Source organism: Neodiprion pinetum, chromosome 7 (genome assembly GCF_021155775.2).
Source record: "Neodiprion pinetum isolate iyNeoPine1 chromosome 7, iyNeoPine1.2, whole genome shotgun sequence".
Lineage (NCBI taxonomy): Eukaryota > Metazoa > Arthropoda > Insecta > Hymenoptera > Diprionidae > Neodiprion > Neodiprion pinetum.
The window spans coordinates 3,260,810-3,276,127 of NC_060238.1; the positions used below are offsets into that span (position 1 = coordinate 3,260,810).

The 15,318-nt window shown below is 37.0% G+C and overlaps 3 protein-coding genes and 1 long non-coding RNA gene across 6 annotated transcripts in view; 2 read left to right on the forward strand and 2 right to left on the reverse strand.

Annotated features, from left to right (window-relative positions):
• Positions 1 to 11,620, forward strand: part of drk (growth factor receptor-bound protein 2 drk) — a 37,659-nt gene extending 26,039 nt beyond the window's left edge. Inside the window, exons 1-6 of one of the 3 annotated variants that reach the window (XM_046634863.2) lie at positions 1,619 to 2,181; positions 5,134 to 5,231; positions 5,425 to 5,544; positions 5,730 to 5,895; positions 6,081 to 6,254; positions 6,936 to 11,620. In XM_046634863.2, the coding sequence (XP_046490819.1) occupies positions 2,104 to 2,181; positions 5,134 to 5,231; positions 5,425 to 5,544; positions 5,730 to 5,895; positions 6,081 to 6,254 (636 nt within the window). In that variant the 5' untranslated portion in view covers positions 1,619 to 2,103 and the 3' untranslated portion in view covers positions 6,936 to 11,620. Of the gene's footprint in view, positions 1 to 1,618; positions 2,182 to 5,133; positions 5,232 to 5,424; positions 5,545 to 5,729; positions 5,896 to 6,080; positions 6,255 to 6,935 lie in introns of those variants that run through there. The other 2 variants (XM_046634862.2, XM_046634864.2) reach the window with 2 other exon arrangements.
• Positions 99 to 1,603, reverse strand: LOC124223136 (uncharacterized). The gene is made up of 2 exons (XR_006884207.1): positions 811 to 1,603; positions 99 to 732 (listed from the first exon to the last, which is right to left on the reverse strand). It is a non-coding gene; the product is annotated as an uncharacterized lncRNA (long non-coding RNA).
• A 225-nt stretch (positions 11,621 to 11,845) lies between the features above and the next one.
• On the forward strand, positions 11,846 to 14,105 carry sta (stubarista 40S ribosomal protein SA). Its single transcript, XM_046634860.1, has 6 exons — positions 11,846 to 11,976; positions 12,436 to 12,598; positions 12,681 to 12,886; positions 13,092 to 13,379; positions 13,485 to 13,709; positions 13,923 to 14,105. Exons 2-6 carry the CDS (start codon positions 12,466 to 12,468, stop codon positions 14,022 to 14,024), a joined length of 954 nt encoding a protein of 317 aa, XP_046490816.1. The 5' UTR covers positions 11,846 to 11,976; positions 12,436 to 12,465; the 3' UTR covers positions 14,025 to 14,105.
• Positions 14,106 to 14,173: 68 nt separating this feature from the next.
• On the reverse strand, positions 14,174 to 15,253 carry LOC124223274 (SUN domain-containing protein 1-like). The gene is made up of 4 exons (XM_046635079.1): positions 15,050 to 15,253; positions 14,719 to 14,886; positions 14,527 to 14,610; positions 14,174 to 14,452 (listed from the first exon to the last, which is right to left on the reverse strand). The coding sequence occupies exons 1-4, from the start codon at positions 15,251 to 15,253 to the stop codon at positions 14,291 to 14,293; spliced, it is 618 nt and encodes a 205-aa protein (XP_046491035.1). The 3' UTR covers positions 14,174 to 14,290.
• Between the last annotated feature and the right edge of the window lie 65 nt (positions 15,254 to 15,318).

Here is a 15,318-nt window from a genome sequence, read left to right on the forward strand (position 1 = left end):
TTCTCTTATTTGGGAAATTACCGTTACCAGAGATATGCACGCAGGTTTCACACCGTGGCCATGGAGGATATCGCAAGGAAGAATAAATACGACAGGTCAACAGTTTAACCGATAATTTATTATCCGGATACTGAATAATTCATAATATGCGTACATGTATAGATATACGTATGTGTATACATGTTGTAACGCGTAAATTTTCGTCATTGTCTCTGGCCGGAATAATCAGCTCGAACAAGGTGTACGTATACACCTATATGCTAATTACACCTATCTATACCTACCTGTGCATCAACGATACTAATATACAGTTGCGAATTTCAAATCGATCTTATGGTTCAAAATTCATTGTAAATGAACAAATATTTCTCTATTAATTTTTAACACCGTATTTTATTATAATTCATCCATCATTTCTACGAATGTAAACTTGCACTCGCTAAACCTATACGCATGCGCGTTTATTTGTTTGTATGTACATACATACATGCATCGACGCAGAGGATAGGCGGTTGTTCGTGTTTCATGAAAAGAAACGTGCCTGGCTCTGCCGAATGACGACAGCAGTCGACAGGCTTTTCCTCGAGCTGTACAACCGAGTTATTGCCGACTGCGCATGTCGCGTATTCCGCGGTCGCGAAGTAGTCCCAGAGGTAAAATGAGAAAAAAAAATGGCGTTCATGTTGCCGCGTAGAAATGTACTCGAACGGATTTGCCGCAATTACAATAACCCTGCAAAACGTCTGGGGTAGTCAATGGGAATACGACTTGATAAGCGATAGGTGGGATAAACTATCGGGTGAAAATTACCAGGCCCCAAAATATCGTCGGGCTGTTTTAGTACCGACGTGAAACGACGCGGTAGCAGCACCGTCGCTAACCGGGATCCCCAGGAGAAGGCAGGAGGTGCAGCAGCGGTCAGTGGCGACCGACGGCGGCTGATAAGCGTAAGCTTAAAGCAATGGGTTATAATTCCTCGAAGTATGCAATTGCGGTGGTCGTCGTGAACTGATGACAGTTTTAACGGTTTACCAATAAAAGTTCGTTCCGATTAATAAGGAGAAATTAACGCGGCGAACATTATTATTTAACTTTCTTGCCGCAAGAAGACAACCGACCGAAATTATAATGAAAGATTACGGGTTCCGTTTCTGCTAGTATCGCGTTTCGCTACCGCTACTAATACTACTACTGGCTCCTGGCACTCGTGTTTCGATCGAGAGGAAACAGATATCGTTCAGTGTGTTGTTTAAACCATACAAACGCGAACGTGACATAGATACGCGTCTCGGTGCATAAGTAAAACGTTTCGAAAACAAAAGAGGAACGATAAAGAAAAGGAACAAGAGTTTAACAACACCAACACAACAAGTTTAGAGGTACAAAGAGAAGGAACGAGAGAAGGAAAAGAAAAATAATAAAAAATAAAAAAACAACAAGCAAAATAAAGAACCCAGCTGCGGTTTTTCGTTACTGTCACAAAATCTACGTGTCCGATTATTATCAACTGGTGGTGTATGTTGTATACTGTGCAGTTTAAGTTGTTCTTCTTCTCTCAACAGGCTATATCAGAGGTGAAAGAAAAAAAAAGATAATATATATATATATATATATATATATATATATATATATATATATATATCGAAAGGCGACCGACGGGCGTCGAGAGGCGAACGAACGGCCGATCACCATCCACGGAGTAGATCCGCAGCTGTGATTTTTTTTTCCTCATTACATACGGCGATACGTGGTACCCATAGGCTTATTATACCCAGTCACACTGCGTGTGACATACGAAGGGAAAGAAGAGGAAAAACTACTCTTCGATTGGGTCGTTTGAACTTTGTGTCGAGGTGGACGTTGTTCAAGGCTGGTTCGTGCCAAGGGAGAGACGTTCGTTTATTACCTACCTAACCGAGAACCCGTGACGACGACGAAGACGACGACGACGAGGACGTGGAGGAGGACGAGGACGAGGAGGAGGAGCAGGAGAACGATTGATATCGCACGCATAAATTCTTCGGCGAAATATAACAAATATAACGGATTTGCCAGGATTCAACTTGGATAAATAGATTCGGATAAAGAGAGTGAATCATCACCATGGAGGCGATAGCGAAACACGATTTCAATGCGACGGCCGATGACGAGCTCAGCTTTCGTAGGAGTCAAGTATTGAAGGTTGGTACGGCTCACCCTCTCCTCGCCGCCCTTCCCCGCCCACCACCGCTCTCGTCATCTCGTCGTTTATCCATTCCTCTTCACACAATGTGTCTATTTACTTATGCATACCCACATGTGTCGTCCTAGACGGATCCTGTATAATCCCTGATCGTGCCATGGCAATATTTATCCCATTTCTTACGCCTCGCGCTGTAAATTAAGCGCAAATAACACGCTTCTTATCTTATCTATACTTATACCATACGTGTGATGTATGTAAACGGGGGACAGCGCGCATATGCGGAACATGTTTCCTAGATAACCGAGGTGAAAAGAATAGCAGCGGTGATTGTATGGAGGGAAGAGAAGAGAAGAGAAGAAATGAACAAAAAAATTAAAATAAATAAAATAAAAACAAATGACGAACGATCGCTTGTTCGACTCAACAACGTTACAATGTGTTCCACGCTTTTTCCCTACGTTTTTTTTTTTTTTTTTTTTATTATTTATTCTATTTCACCCATCGCCCTGTTATCGTCTATTTGATAAAACTAAAGGAAAGGAGGAAGAACGATATCAACACGGGACAAGCAAAACGGGACACGCACACGCGCATATACCCGCAAAAAGCAGTAACGAATTCTTTTATATCATCAGCGCCATTCTCCCAATCACCAAATATAGAAATACACATACGTATGTGTGTATGCATGCACCTGTGTGTTCGCTCTTCGATCTCACTGATCCGCACTACGGATGGTGGAGGAGGATTTTATCGCGTTTCGGGATTTTGCAATCTAACAATATGACATTTCGTAATACAATTGTCTCTACGTATGGCAAAAGAATTTTTATTCCTTGTTAATAAGTTGGCTAGTTTTTTTTTATCATCGCCTACACCCTTAATTTTTCATTGCGTTCATCAATTTTGTGTAATATCAATTCTTTCATCCCTGATTTGCGCTTTGGTTGCAGGTTCATGAATCGAGAAAATTCGATACCAATCGCCTTTCTGAATTCATTTAGCCAATCATGAAAACTTTCTTCGAATCTTGCTTATAGGTATATCCATCTGAGTCTTTCGAATTGTATTTTATTAACAAAAAAAAAAAAAAAAGAAGAAGAAGAAGCAGAGAAAGGAAACTCGCCAATATTTTATTGGCATAAGTTTCCTTTCTTCGGTGATCGCGCTATCTATGCTTCTCGATCGTTTAAAAGATCGTTAGTACCAAAATAATAAAAAAAAAAAAAAGCTGCTGAATATTTTATGACAGCGAAGCGTCAAGTGAAATATATTTGTACATTTAACATAAAGAATTTCTATGAAAGAAACGAAACGACGACGTTTTGTTGCGCATACGTTAATCGTTCTTACTTTGTATACATTTGATGATTATTGTATATTATTTCGACATCGGAATGAATATTATTTGTGGAAGTTTGTCATTGTTTTCGGAGTATCGTGTTTCTCCTACGCGTAACTACATTGTCGTAAGAGTTTATGACGAAACGAGAAATCGAGAATATTATACATAAGCACGTATGCAGGGAACTGAGTCTTGAGATTTCTGAGACTGACTCTGACACGAGCTGAATATCGTGTCCAAGTTATGCCATAGCTATTTTCTGCTTGGGCAAAACTATACTCGATCTTCGCTCTTATACCTATTTATAAATTTTCATGAAACCATGCGAGAAACGTGGATAGATACCCACGTAGGTATGAAGGAAAACAGAGCCTCTGCGGTTCTTCCTCGTCTAGATGATTTCGCGTTTTTTTAGGAACAGCGACCAACCAACGAACCACGATCCCATCCGCAAATTTTCGACGAAACGATCAAACTTGTGAAAAAAGCAACGCATCGAAAATTATGTAACGGGCGTTGATATTGTAACGGATTTACGAAAGTAAATCGGTTGGAAAATGTCAACACATTTATAAAAAATTCTATAAGTGGCTGCAAGTGGCGCCATTTTTGTGGAGAAATTTAGCAACTCTAAGGGAATGACTAGAAATGTTGCATTCTATACGTCCTAAAAATAGTACATTTCAAGTCGCACAATGACGCAAAATTTCTTGTCCATGTTGAGAAATTAAATTGTATTTCGATATGAAATTAAAATAAAGATTGAAAGAAAAACTTGAGATAGAAACTTTTTTTTCGCGGATATCCGATTTTCAAAATTTTAAAGTTCATTCCTTTTCCTATTCCTAATGAAAGGTCAGACATCCCTGTTTGTTATCCGGTTAAATCGATCCATAGAATTTATTGTTAATAATTAATTTTCGCAATTGATAAGTTATATTCTAGAAATGACATTTCATACTAAAGAATTCAAGATCATTCACAAATTATTGTCACATTACAGAGGAGGAAAAAAAAATGAAGAAGACGAATAACAATAATTAGTATACAAACAGATATTTTTGTCTGAAACTTTGGCATCTATTATCGTCTAAGATAAGTTTCCTCCTTTAACAACCGCTGCATACATTACGACACGAAAATATCATTTTAAATACCCGTATGCTCTGGCGTTCCTTTTTTCTTTTATCTTTTGTCCTAATCAATAGGGTATTTAAATACCACCTGCTTATCGTTATGTTGATATCAGTTTCGCTCCTCCTTTCCTGCAAACGAAACTCATTAATCTTACGACCTTGGTTCGGTTTGCTGCTGCTACTTTGGTGGTGGAAGCTGCGATTATTCATACATGTATACTTGCGCAGCATGTATTATTACCACACTGACCAGCATGCAGCTGGCTCCGTTATCAATAGGAAGACAAGAGCAGCAATGACGGAAAATTGAAAAAAAAATCGGTCATTTTTTATAGCTGGGGATTTACCTTTACATACATATTCAATTTTCCAATCTCTTTATTTTCATCATCTCAAAAGAACAACGCACAAAATACACTGTTCCTTTGATTTTATAAATAACTGATTTAACTTTCTCTATTTATTAGATTTTAAACATGGAAGACGACATGAATTGGTACAGAGCAGAATTGGACTCTAGGGAAGGCTTGATACCGAGCAATTACATTGAGATGAAGAATCACGAGTAAGTTTGACGGCGTATTTCTTTCTTAATGAGTTTCATTCCATTGTTGACCCAAGCCAAAGCCAAAGCTATATGAAAAAGGCGATGCTGACTTGCAAGTGCCTAAGATAACAAATTAAGGATATGTTTGAAACAAGGGAAAAAAAAGAGAGAACCAGAACTTGACTTTTCTATTTTTGTTCCCTGTACGCAGCTGGTATTACGGGAGAATAACAAGAGCAGATGCGGAAAGGCTTTTGATGAACAAACGCGAAGGTGCGTTTCTTATCAGAATCAGCGAGAGTTCTCCCGGTGATTTTTCCCTATCAGTCAAGTAAGTTTTGTACAAATATTCGTTCCATCGTTCGAAAAATGTCTAATTTTAAAAGTTGTTAAAACAAAGATTTGCGGTATTTGTATGATTTTTACCTCTCATAGTTTACAATAATACTCGAAGATATTTAACCATTTAAACGCTTATGCATAGCTTCGGATCGAGACATTATTTCAATTCCACAGATGCTCGGATGGCGTTCAGCATTTCAAAGTCCTCAGAGACGCGCAAGGCAAGTTCTTCCTTTGGGTAGTCAAATTCAACAGTCTTAACGAGCTCGTCGAATATCATCGCACCGCATCAGTATCTCGTTCTCAGGACGTGAAATTGCTTGATATGAAACCAGAGGAGGTGAGGAAAATTAACAATATGCTGCGAACTGGTTGTTCCGTTTTATTTATACACATATCGATACTAAAATCACTCCAATTAATCAATGAGAAGTATTAACTTCCAGAAGTGAAAAGTATCGGAAGAATTTACTACAAAGTTATCATCGACGTTCCGTCTTCATTTGACTTTTCTTGTTATTGCAGTGCTTGGTCCAGGCGCTCTATGATTTTGCACCCCAGGAACCCGGAGAACTTGAATTCAGACGAGGCGACGTCATCACAGTTACAGATCGCACTGACCAGCATTGGTGGCACGGAGAGATTGGCAGTAGACGGGGACTCTTCCCATCGACTTACGTTACGCAGTATCACTCCTAGGTAATTGTTTAAATTACCAACTAATTTTTTATAATTTATAGATCGTTTCGGGTGCTTCTTTGTCGTCTTTTTATCATACACAAAGAACGCAATCTCAGATCTACTTCTCTCATTTATCTTTATAAATTTATCACTTACGTTTGTTATCCATACCTTTTCCCCTTTTCTCGGATGTGTATTTATAGCATTACTTGTCTTTGGATACGTTGCCTTTGATATACTAAATATTTATTACCTATTTCGAAAATTTTATCCCGCTTGACGATGACATATTTCTTATGATTTCGTAGTCATTTATTTATAGTCCCGAAATAAATGCGTTTTAGACTCGATTGAACTTTCTCTTCTTGAGTGTCGAGATTAGATAGGGAAAAAATGTTATAGGATAGATATCAAGAATATGACAGAGCACGGTAAGTTCTGTCTTCCTTTATCGTTTTGTACCTTGTTTTTGATTACTATTTGTTGATATTCAGTAGCATTTTATCGACGTTTCGTTCAAGGTGCTTGGAGCAATTTATCGATACAGTTGAATTAATTTGTTCGTAACTTTTGCCAAAGGTGACGATTAAAAAATTGATCAATTTTCAGTCCTGCGCAGAGATTTTTAGAATTAGAAAATTTTACCGACATTGACGCACGATTTTTTTTATTTTTATTTTCAATATTTTTTTTACCAAGTTTTGAACAAAAACAGGCCACGCAGAGTGCCCAAAGGAGACGACAACCTCCGTCATCATCGTCATCGTCATCTTATCCTGCAACAATTACCTACAGAATTCGTATAACTGCGGAATTGATCAACAACATTCTTCAAACTACGCCAATGGAGTGGGCGTTTAGAATGTATTGGTGGTCCAGGCGCAGGGCTTTGTAGCTCTTTGATATAGGGCATTGAAATGATTGTGAAATTTTCGTTTCATCAGTTTTTAATTTCAGAAAATTTCGTTGTTCACTGTCTGTTTTTTATTTCTCCCCTCTCTCTTTCGCTTTCGTTTCTTTTGGAATCCATCTTTTCTATCGGCAATATTTCGATCATTGCGTTCATTTCACTTCGGAGAAACTTTATACTTACACAGACACGCAAAAATGTGTCAGGTTACATGAAGAGGTGAAACAAGAGAGAGAGGAAGAAAGTAGAATTTACGGAATTAACACGTGAAAATAAACAAATGGATCAAGGACTGATGGCTCGCAAGCTTGACAACAACATTTAATATTAATAATTTTTTAGCCTGCTTCTGTGGTTTTAACTGTTAACGAATCCAATGTTACACAATCGATTTGACGGAGACCTGATTCATCGCCATAATGTAATAAGCGCATTGTATTCGAGAACTTGAGAACTGGATCGGTTACTCCTATTTTCTTATCATTCATATTTTTGTTTTTCTTGTATCTTTGTGTAATTGTATGTTTCCATGCTTGCATTATAACGTCAGTATAGACTACTGACTTATCGAAAGTGTTTAGAGAGAAAGAGAGATAGAGAGAGGCAGAAGGAGAGAGAGATATCTATATAAATCGGAGCATCGTTTGTTTATGTATATATATAAATACATATATACATATACACATATATATATATGTATATGCGTAATATTTATATATGTATATATGTATTTTCAGGACTTTCGATTAGAAGTAACCTGACATCGATATCCACCGACTTTGCTTTGATTTATCGTAACGTTTAAACCTATTATTCTCTTCTTATTATTGCATTTTATTTTATTACGACGTATTTGTCTTTTGTTTCTCATTTTAAATAATAAACATGTTCCTTGTTATGATTGTCTTTCCGTTTTTTTTTCAAATTAAATTTATTACACGGAGCCGACGATAACAACAACATCGACAATGTCCACGAAGATTATAAAAATCCAAATCGTTAAATGTTTCATCTTTCAAGAAAGCGTTGCTTGAATTCTGTTCATTTCTATCTATTATATTTGACCATATCTAAAGTTGTGTTTCCGAAATTTTCGTATCTTTACTGTTTTAGACTAGGCAATAAATTATTACCGTTGATTCTATAATTAAACGATTCAGCCATAGCTTCTTCTTTTTTTTTGTTTGATTGTTTACGAATATCTTCTGCGCTAATCATAGATTTCCTTATCTTCGTCTTCTTTTCCTTCGCCTTCATCTGTCACCGGTTTTTCCGTTGTTGTTGTTGAAATATCTTTCTCATATTTACAGGTAGAGAAAGACAATTATCCTGAGATGTATAATTCTAATAGGTAACAGATGGCTTACACAATATTTACACGAATACCTAAATATACATGTAATACTGTGTGTTGTAATATGTGATGGCGGGAACGGAGGGTTGAGAGAGGGAAGAACAATTTTCCACCTCCATGCACACGACACGACGGAACATGACACTTTGACTTCAGATTCAATAGCATCGGCTGGTTATTAAACACGTACCTAAGCATATTATTATCGCGTACACGATGTATACGTATATAGCAGGCACGTGTTAGTTTGATAAATTTTTGCAGAACAGATTTCAGTATATATATATATATATTCAGGAATGATCATTTAAAAATTGATGGATAGCAGTCTTAATATCATTATGTTAAACAAAATTAAAGGTCGTGGGATTTGTTCCATTCTTTCTACCCCTGAAAAAGTTTTTATCTTTCAGTCAAACATCTTGATCATCTTTAACCAATTCTACCGATAGGAAATTAGTAGTATCCAGTAGTATGAAACTAATTTCTTCCCTAAATAAGCATGGTCAAAAATTATTACACACATGCACACACCCTCAAAGCGAACGGTATCGAAAATGCGAAAATGGAATGACAATATAAATAATGAACACATAACCGGGCGAAAAATAAGAAAACAAGAGAACGATGAATGAATAAATGAATAAATAAATAAATTAAATAAATCAACAATAAACAAATAAAATAGAATAAAGTATAAGAAATATTGTATGTATATTTTTTAAGAGTTATATAATTTTTCTAACGATCTTCATAATTGTCCATCCTGTTTTCTTTGTAAACATTATTATTATTATTATTATTATTATCATTATTATTATTATTACTACCACTACTACAATTACTCCTGTTGTTGTTGTTATTATTATTATCATTATTATTAGTGCCACTACTACTACTACTACTACTACTCCTACTACTACTACTATTACTACTACTATTATTATAATTATTATTATTATTATCATTATCACTATCACTATCATTATTATCGTTTAAATGTCGAGCAATTATTGTGTAATTATTATTTTTATTATTATCACTTATTATTGCGTTACGTTATATTTTATTATATATTATTAATCGTATACTTATGCATGAATCTCTTATTTGTTTTCGTATCACGTCCTGCCACTCAATTACCAAGAAATTATTCCCTGTATATTCTCCGGAAGTTCCGAATAGAAAATTGCTGTTGAAAAAATCGTGATTAATTTTTGATTTCTGTGTAAGAAACGTACTTATTTCAACGACGCGCACGAATTATTAGAATATTAATGCGGCCCGTCGTTGCGGAGTGAAGAATGAAACATAGAGCAACTGGATTGTTTATACAATAATATTCGGTAGTAATTGATTAAAATTAATGTGCAGAGGGTTTTAGTTTTTTTTCTCGATTTCAGTGTAATAGCAGTAATTATTATCACCCACGTTGCGTTTTTCCGTTTATGAGTTTTTTTTTTTTTTTTGTCTGCTATTTTGAGTGGTACTTTTACTTGTATTTTTTTCATCATTATTAAACGAACGGTGACAATGATCAGCAATGGTAAGTTGGAATCATGTCCTCGTTGATCGGAGAGTCATAATTACTTATAAAAGACTAGATTAAAGTTTCAACGATTTATAATACTTTAATTAGACGAATGAACTGCCATTATTTTTTAATCTTGTTCCAATAATCTCTTCTTTTTTTTTTTTACAAGGTCTTACTACGGTTAATGGAAACAAACATACACAGATTTGCTAGCGACTAGTTATAGTATGTAGCAAATAATTCGTTAGGAGAAATAGAAGAAAAAGCCTTACAGTAATGATGAACTTTTTGAAGGTACAGTCATATATATAATATAAATTTGTGTATACCGTAGTGGTAATTATGAATAATAGCGAGCTATTAGGATTGTGCCATTTTTAATAATTCTTATATGTATAGCAATAGTAAAAAATATGTCAGATATTGGGGCGTTATTATAATATTCTAGTATCGAGATTCATTATTATTCTTATAATACTTGGCCTTAAGACAACGGTAAAACGTCTCGTACTGGTGGGTATACTTTTTAATACATCGTCGCATAAAATTGTATGTTACATATTTCCTTTATTCACAGTCGCAGCTGAAATGAGAATCACACGATTTTAGTGGAAAGGAAGAGTAATAAAAATTTGGACAAATTGGTGTACAAAGGAGAGGAAAAATAGTACAATGATACGTCAGATACAATTAATATATGATTCTGATAATTATTATGATATATTTCTGATTAACTCTTTCTCCCGATGCTTTTTTTCTATAATTTCTTTATCTCTAAATTTAATCAACGATCATATCGTTTGTAAATACATTCACTATTATGAAATAGTTGAATTCTTTTTCGTAAAGATTGCCAACCGGTTGTAGTAATAATATCATCTATATTATACAAGTTCAAAAACGGAACCTTGTATTTTTAGCACATGTATGAAGAATGTAATTACGTAATACGTAAACAATGTAAAAATAAACTTGATTCGAGTTTACTGCAGGACCAACAAATATATTACGTTTATTTATAACTAAGCACGTTGTGCTGTAGCCACAGTATAATACAAAAGTAACCGAACTGCAATATCGATTTATCATTTTTCTGTAAAAATACTTGGAAATAATTGCTACGGATATTTATAAATATTATTAGTACATAACTATATATAATAATACGTCATGAAGTGTAAGCATTTTGCCAGATGTTTCTCCCATCATTCAGGTTTCACCACGAATGCATACATACGTACATAATATAATATACGCTCGGAAAATAATCTCTTCGTAAGTATAATTTACATACCGTGTACTCTCCGTCTTATGTATGTCTAATGTACATAGAAACCAATGTGCACGTGTAAAAAGAGCGTAAAAGATTGATGATGAAATAAATTTTAGCACTACCTGTTTGCATTCTCATAAATAATACTACGATTATTGCGATTTTTTTAAAACGATTACTATCACTGGATCATTTCTTCGAAACGTAACGGAGCAAGGAGAACGAGAGACTTGTAGCTGACCGTTAAATCGTTAACAGGTATATACCATGTATAATTAAATTAATCCAAGAATAAATTATTGTTTCCAAAGTATACTGTATTTGTACAAAATAACTACAATTTCAACATTTCGTATTATGAAAGTAATTAAATATCGATTCGACAATTAAACTTCGCGCGCTATTTAATCACAATTTCCGCCATTAAACGCTCCCCGGAATAAATCCGCAACTGCCCAACCGATCCTGGAATATTCAACGTTTTTGTGCATAAATTTCCGTGATTAAAAGTTGGGTGAAAATTATGCAGATATTATTTTTCTCCGTTCTATTTAGGAAGACCAAAACGAGCTGGTTGAAAATCAAGTACGGTCTTGACTGACGTAGAATGCGTCCAAAATGACGGACCTTCTTTCCTGTTCAGGAAGTCTCCCAGTGGCATTGCCAAACGTGAGTTCAGTAACAAAAATTCAATATCATAATATTAGTTGACTAGAAATGGCGGTGAAATTGGGCCTAGTTGATCAGCGACGCCTTTCCTGCCTCGAAACACATTCCAAACGACAAAAACCTCGGTGCTTACGATTAAAAATTGAAAGATAACTGTCGGCGTGGCGAGTACACGTGTCAGCCTAGCCTCGAACTTCCACGATTCGCTGATTAACAATGAATAGGGCCCTGATTAATATGTAAATACATATTTTTTATTCAAATCATTTTCGTACCTTATTTGGTTATCTGTATAAAGTATGAGGTTTGGATCCAGAAAATGCAATTTCTATTTTCAATATGTGGAATACATATCTATCCGGGCACTGATGATAAGCAACATGTGAGAAACGAGTGTCCTTTTGGTCAGAATCCACAGCATTTCATTTCTCGAGCTAACTAAAACCCTTCGTATTTCAGGTTGAATCGTAGTTCAACCACAACGTTAAGATGTCGGGAGGATTGGACGCGTTAGCTCTGAAGGAGGATGACGTTACCAAGATGTTGGCCGCGTGCACTCACCTGGGCAGTGACAACGTTAATTTCCAGATGGAACAGTACGTCTACAAACGGCGTGCCGATGGTGAGTCGAACTCCTCGTAAACTCTGTCGCGATCCGTTCTAAGTAACCGAGTAAAAGCAAAGGTCCAAACGGTTGTCTCCAGGTGTGAACATCATCAACCTCCGTCGTACTTGGGAGAAGCTTTTGCTGGCTGCTCGTGCTATCGTAGCGATCGAGCACGCCAGCGAGGTTTTCGTTATCAGTTCTCGTCCCTACGGTCAGAGGGCTGTTCTTAAGTTTGCCGCCCACACCGGCGCTACGCCAATTGCCGGACGTTTCACGCCCGGAGCGTTTACCAACCAGATTCAGGTTGTAACAGTTTTTTCTCTCGTTGAAGTTAAAGTATGAATACTAAATGATGAGACAATTTATGTCCAGAAAGTACATATGTTGGTACATAAGGCTTAATCTTTTCTGAATGGTGATAAACGAACCAAAAATTAGATTCTAGTGTTAGAAAAATCCCTCAACAGCATACGACTGATTTTTTTTTTGTTGTTTTACACGTTTTAAGGCTGCTTTCCGGGAACCTCGTCTACTGATCGTTACCGACCCTGTTACCGACCATCAACCCATCACTGAAGCCAGTTACGTTAACATCCCTGTAATTGCATTCTGCAATACTGACTCGCCTCTGAGATTCGTTGACATCGCAATTCCGTGCAACACTAAGAGCTGGCACAGCATCGGGTTGATGTGGTGGCTCCTGGCACGTGAGGTACTGCGTCTCCGAGGGTCCATTCCTCGCGAAACCAAATGGGAAGTCGTGGTCGATCTCTTCTTCTACAGAGATCCAGATGAGGTTTGTATTTTGTTGCAAGACACTGGAACATCAGAGAAAATTCATCCGACTTCATCAGGAAACACAATCTTTTTCTTAACTTATGCACAACGATTTATTTTGCAGGCTGAGAAGGACGAACAAGCAGCAAAGGAGATCGCAGCACCGGCAAAAATGGACTTCATCAGCAGCGCCGAAGCTCCGCCTACCACTGAGGCTGGATGGGCTAACGAGGTTGCTGTTGTTCAAGCGACTGAAAACTGGGCAGACGACACTGGTGCTGCACCCGCAGTTGTTCCCGCAGCTGGTGCACCTGCTGCCTTTGCACCCAATGAGGACTGGGCTTCGCAGGTAAAACACTAACCACTTTAACTGAAACTCTCATTCGTTTCAAAATGCAAATATGTTTCGAGATCAGATTCACTCAATGCTACACCAAAGTTGACCACACACAAATCTTGGACAAGCTGTATGAAGTTCTTCTGAATCCTGTTTTGGATCAATTCTTCGCGATTTGCTCCGCGAATTTGATGAAATTCTTCGATTGCGAACTCTTTTTCTCAGGTACAAGACGAGTGGTCGGCTACCCCGGCTGCCGCCACTGCAGCTGCTGCAGCACCTGCTCCTACCCAGAGCTGGGGTGGAGCACCGACTGAAAAATGGTAATCGCGCTGCTTTCAGAGCTATCGCGTGTTGCTAAATCACTTTGTAATACAATACAATAATAAAGTGAATAACTAAATCACAGTACGTTGATATTTATCTTTTATTTATTTTTTTTTTTAAGTTATGCACACTTGATACACAATATTCGTTAAAGTTTTAAATGAAACGATCATTCTCTGTATGATCGTCACGGCCAGTTACGCTACATTATTATTGACGAAATTCATGGTTTTTTAATCATTTGATTCCTTTGCACAGTATATTTTCTACTTTTCCTCGCCAATCTCAAGTCCGGGATCGTTTTTTTGATGACTGGCGATTTTGCCGTGAACTCTGAATCTGTAAATACAGGTGAAATCAGGGTGACCCCAGTTTGATTGTATTTCAAGAAGAATTGTTTCGATCGAATACATCTTCACCTTTTTGTCCTGAAACGCAATTAACTTACATCATTAAACTGCACAAAAATCACAAAACGTGGCCAAGTCATGGTCAGTCTTACCTTCAGAACAAAGGTCTGCGAAGGCTGGCCATTGATGTCATACGTGAAACTATCTAGTCTTTGAAGAGTGTGTTCTATTATCGCCTGAAACGTGTGAGTAGATTGTGTAATTATAACAGTTCGGCGGGCGTATGATGAAGCGATAACTAATTGAAAGATGCTTTTAATGTTCCTATTTTATTTCTCACTCACGTGAATCGAAAAGTCTCGCGGTGCCGAGTTTATCGAACCGGTTAACGAGGCTGAGACGGGTATGTGTTCGAGTGTAACTTTGTCGATGTGTGCCGCATGTGCCAGTTTCAAAAGTATCTTTCCGCTTGATCCTCGAAACGCCCAACATTCTCCTGCTTGAGTCCATGGCTAGAGGATTTGTACAGAAAAACTACAGTGTATCTTGAAGTATAAAATTGGATGGGGTAAAACTGATCAAACCGATTATTTGCTGTATTGATCCAAGTAAAGTTAAAGTGGGCTTTTTCCTTTTTCGTAGCAAATCAATGCACAACAAACCCAACTAACACACCTGTATCACTTTACGAGGTGTAAAATATCCCGCCTCCCAAATTGGAATACCAAAAAAAGTTATTTGCTGATGATACGGTTCATGATACGATTCTGTGTCAGGAGTGTCCAGAACTGCTCCACCGGCAGCCTCGGACGCAAAGTCTGGAAGGTCTTGGTCTGAACAAAAAACACCCAACAGCTCATCTACATAACTATGTATCATCGCATTGATGGTTCTTATTAAATTGAGAGTTCATGCGTAAGTAAAGAAATTCTTGAAACAAGTTT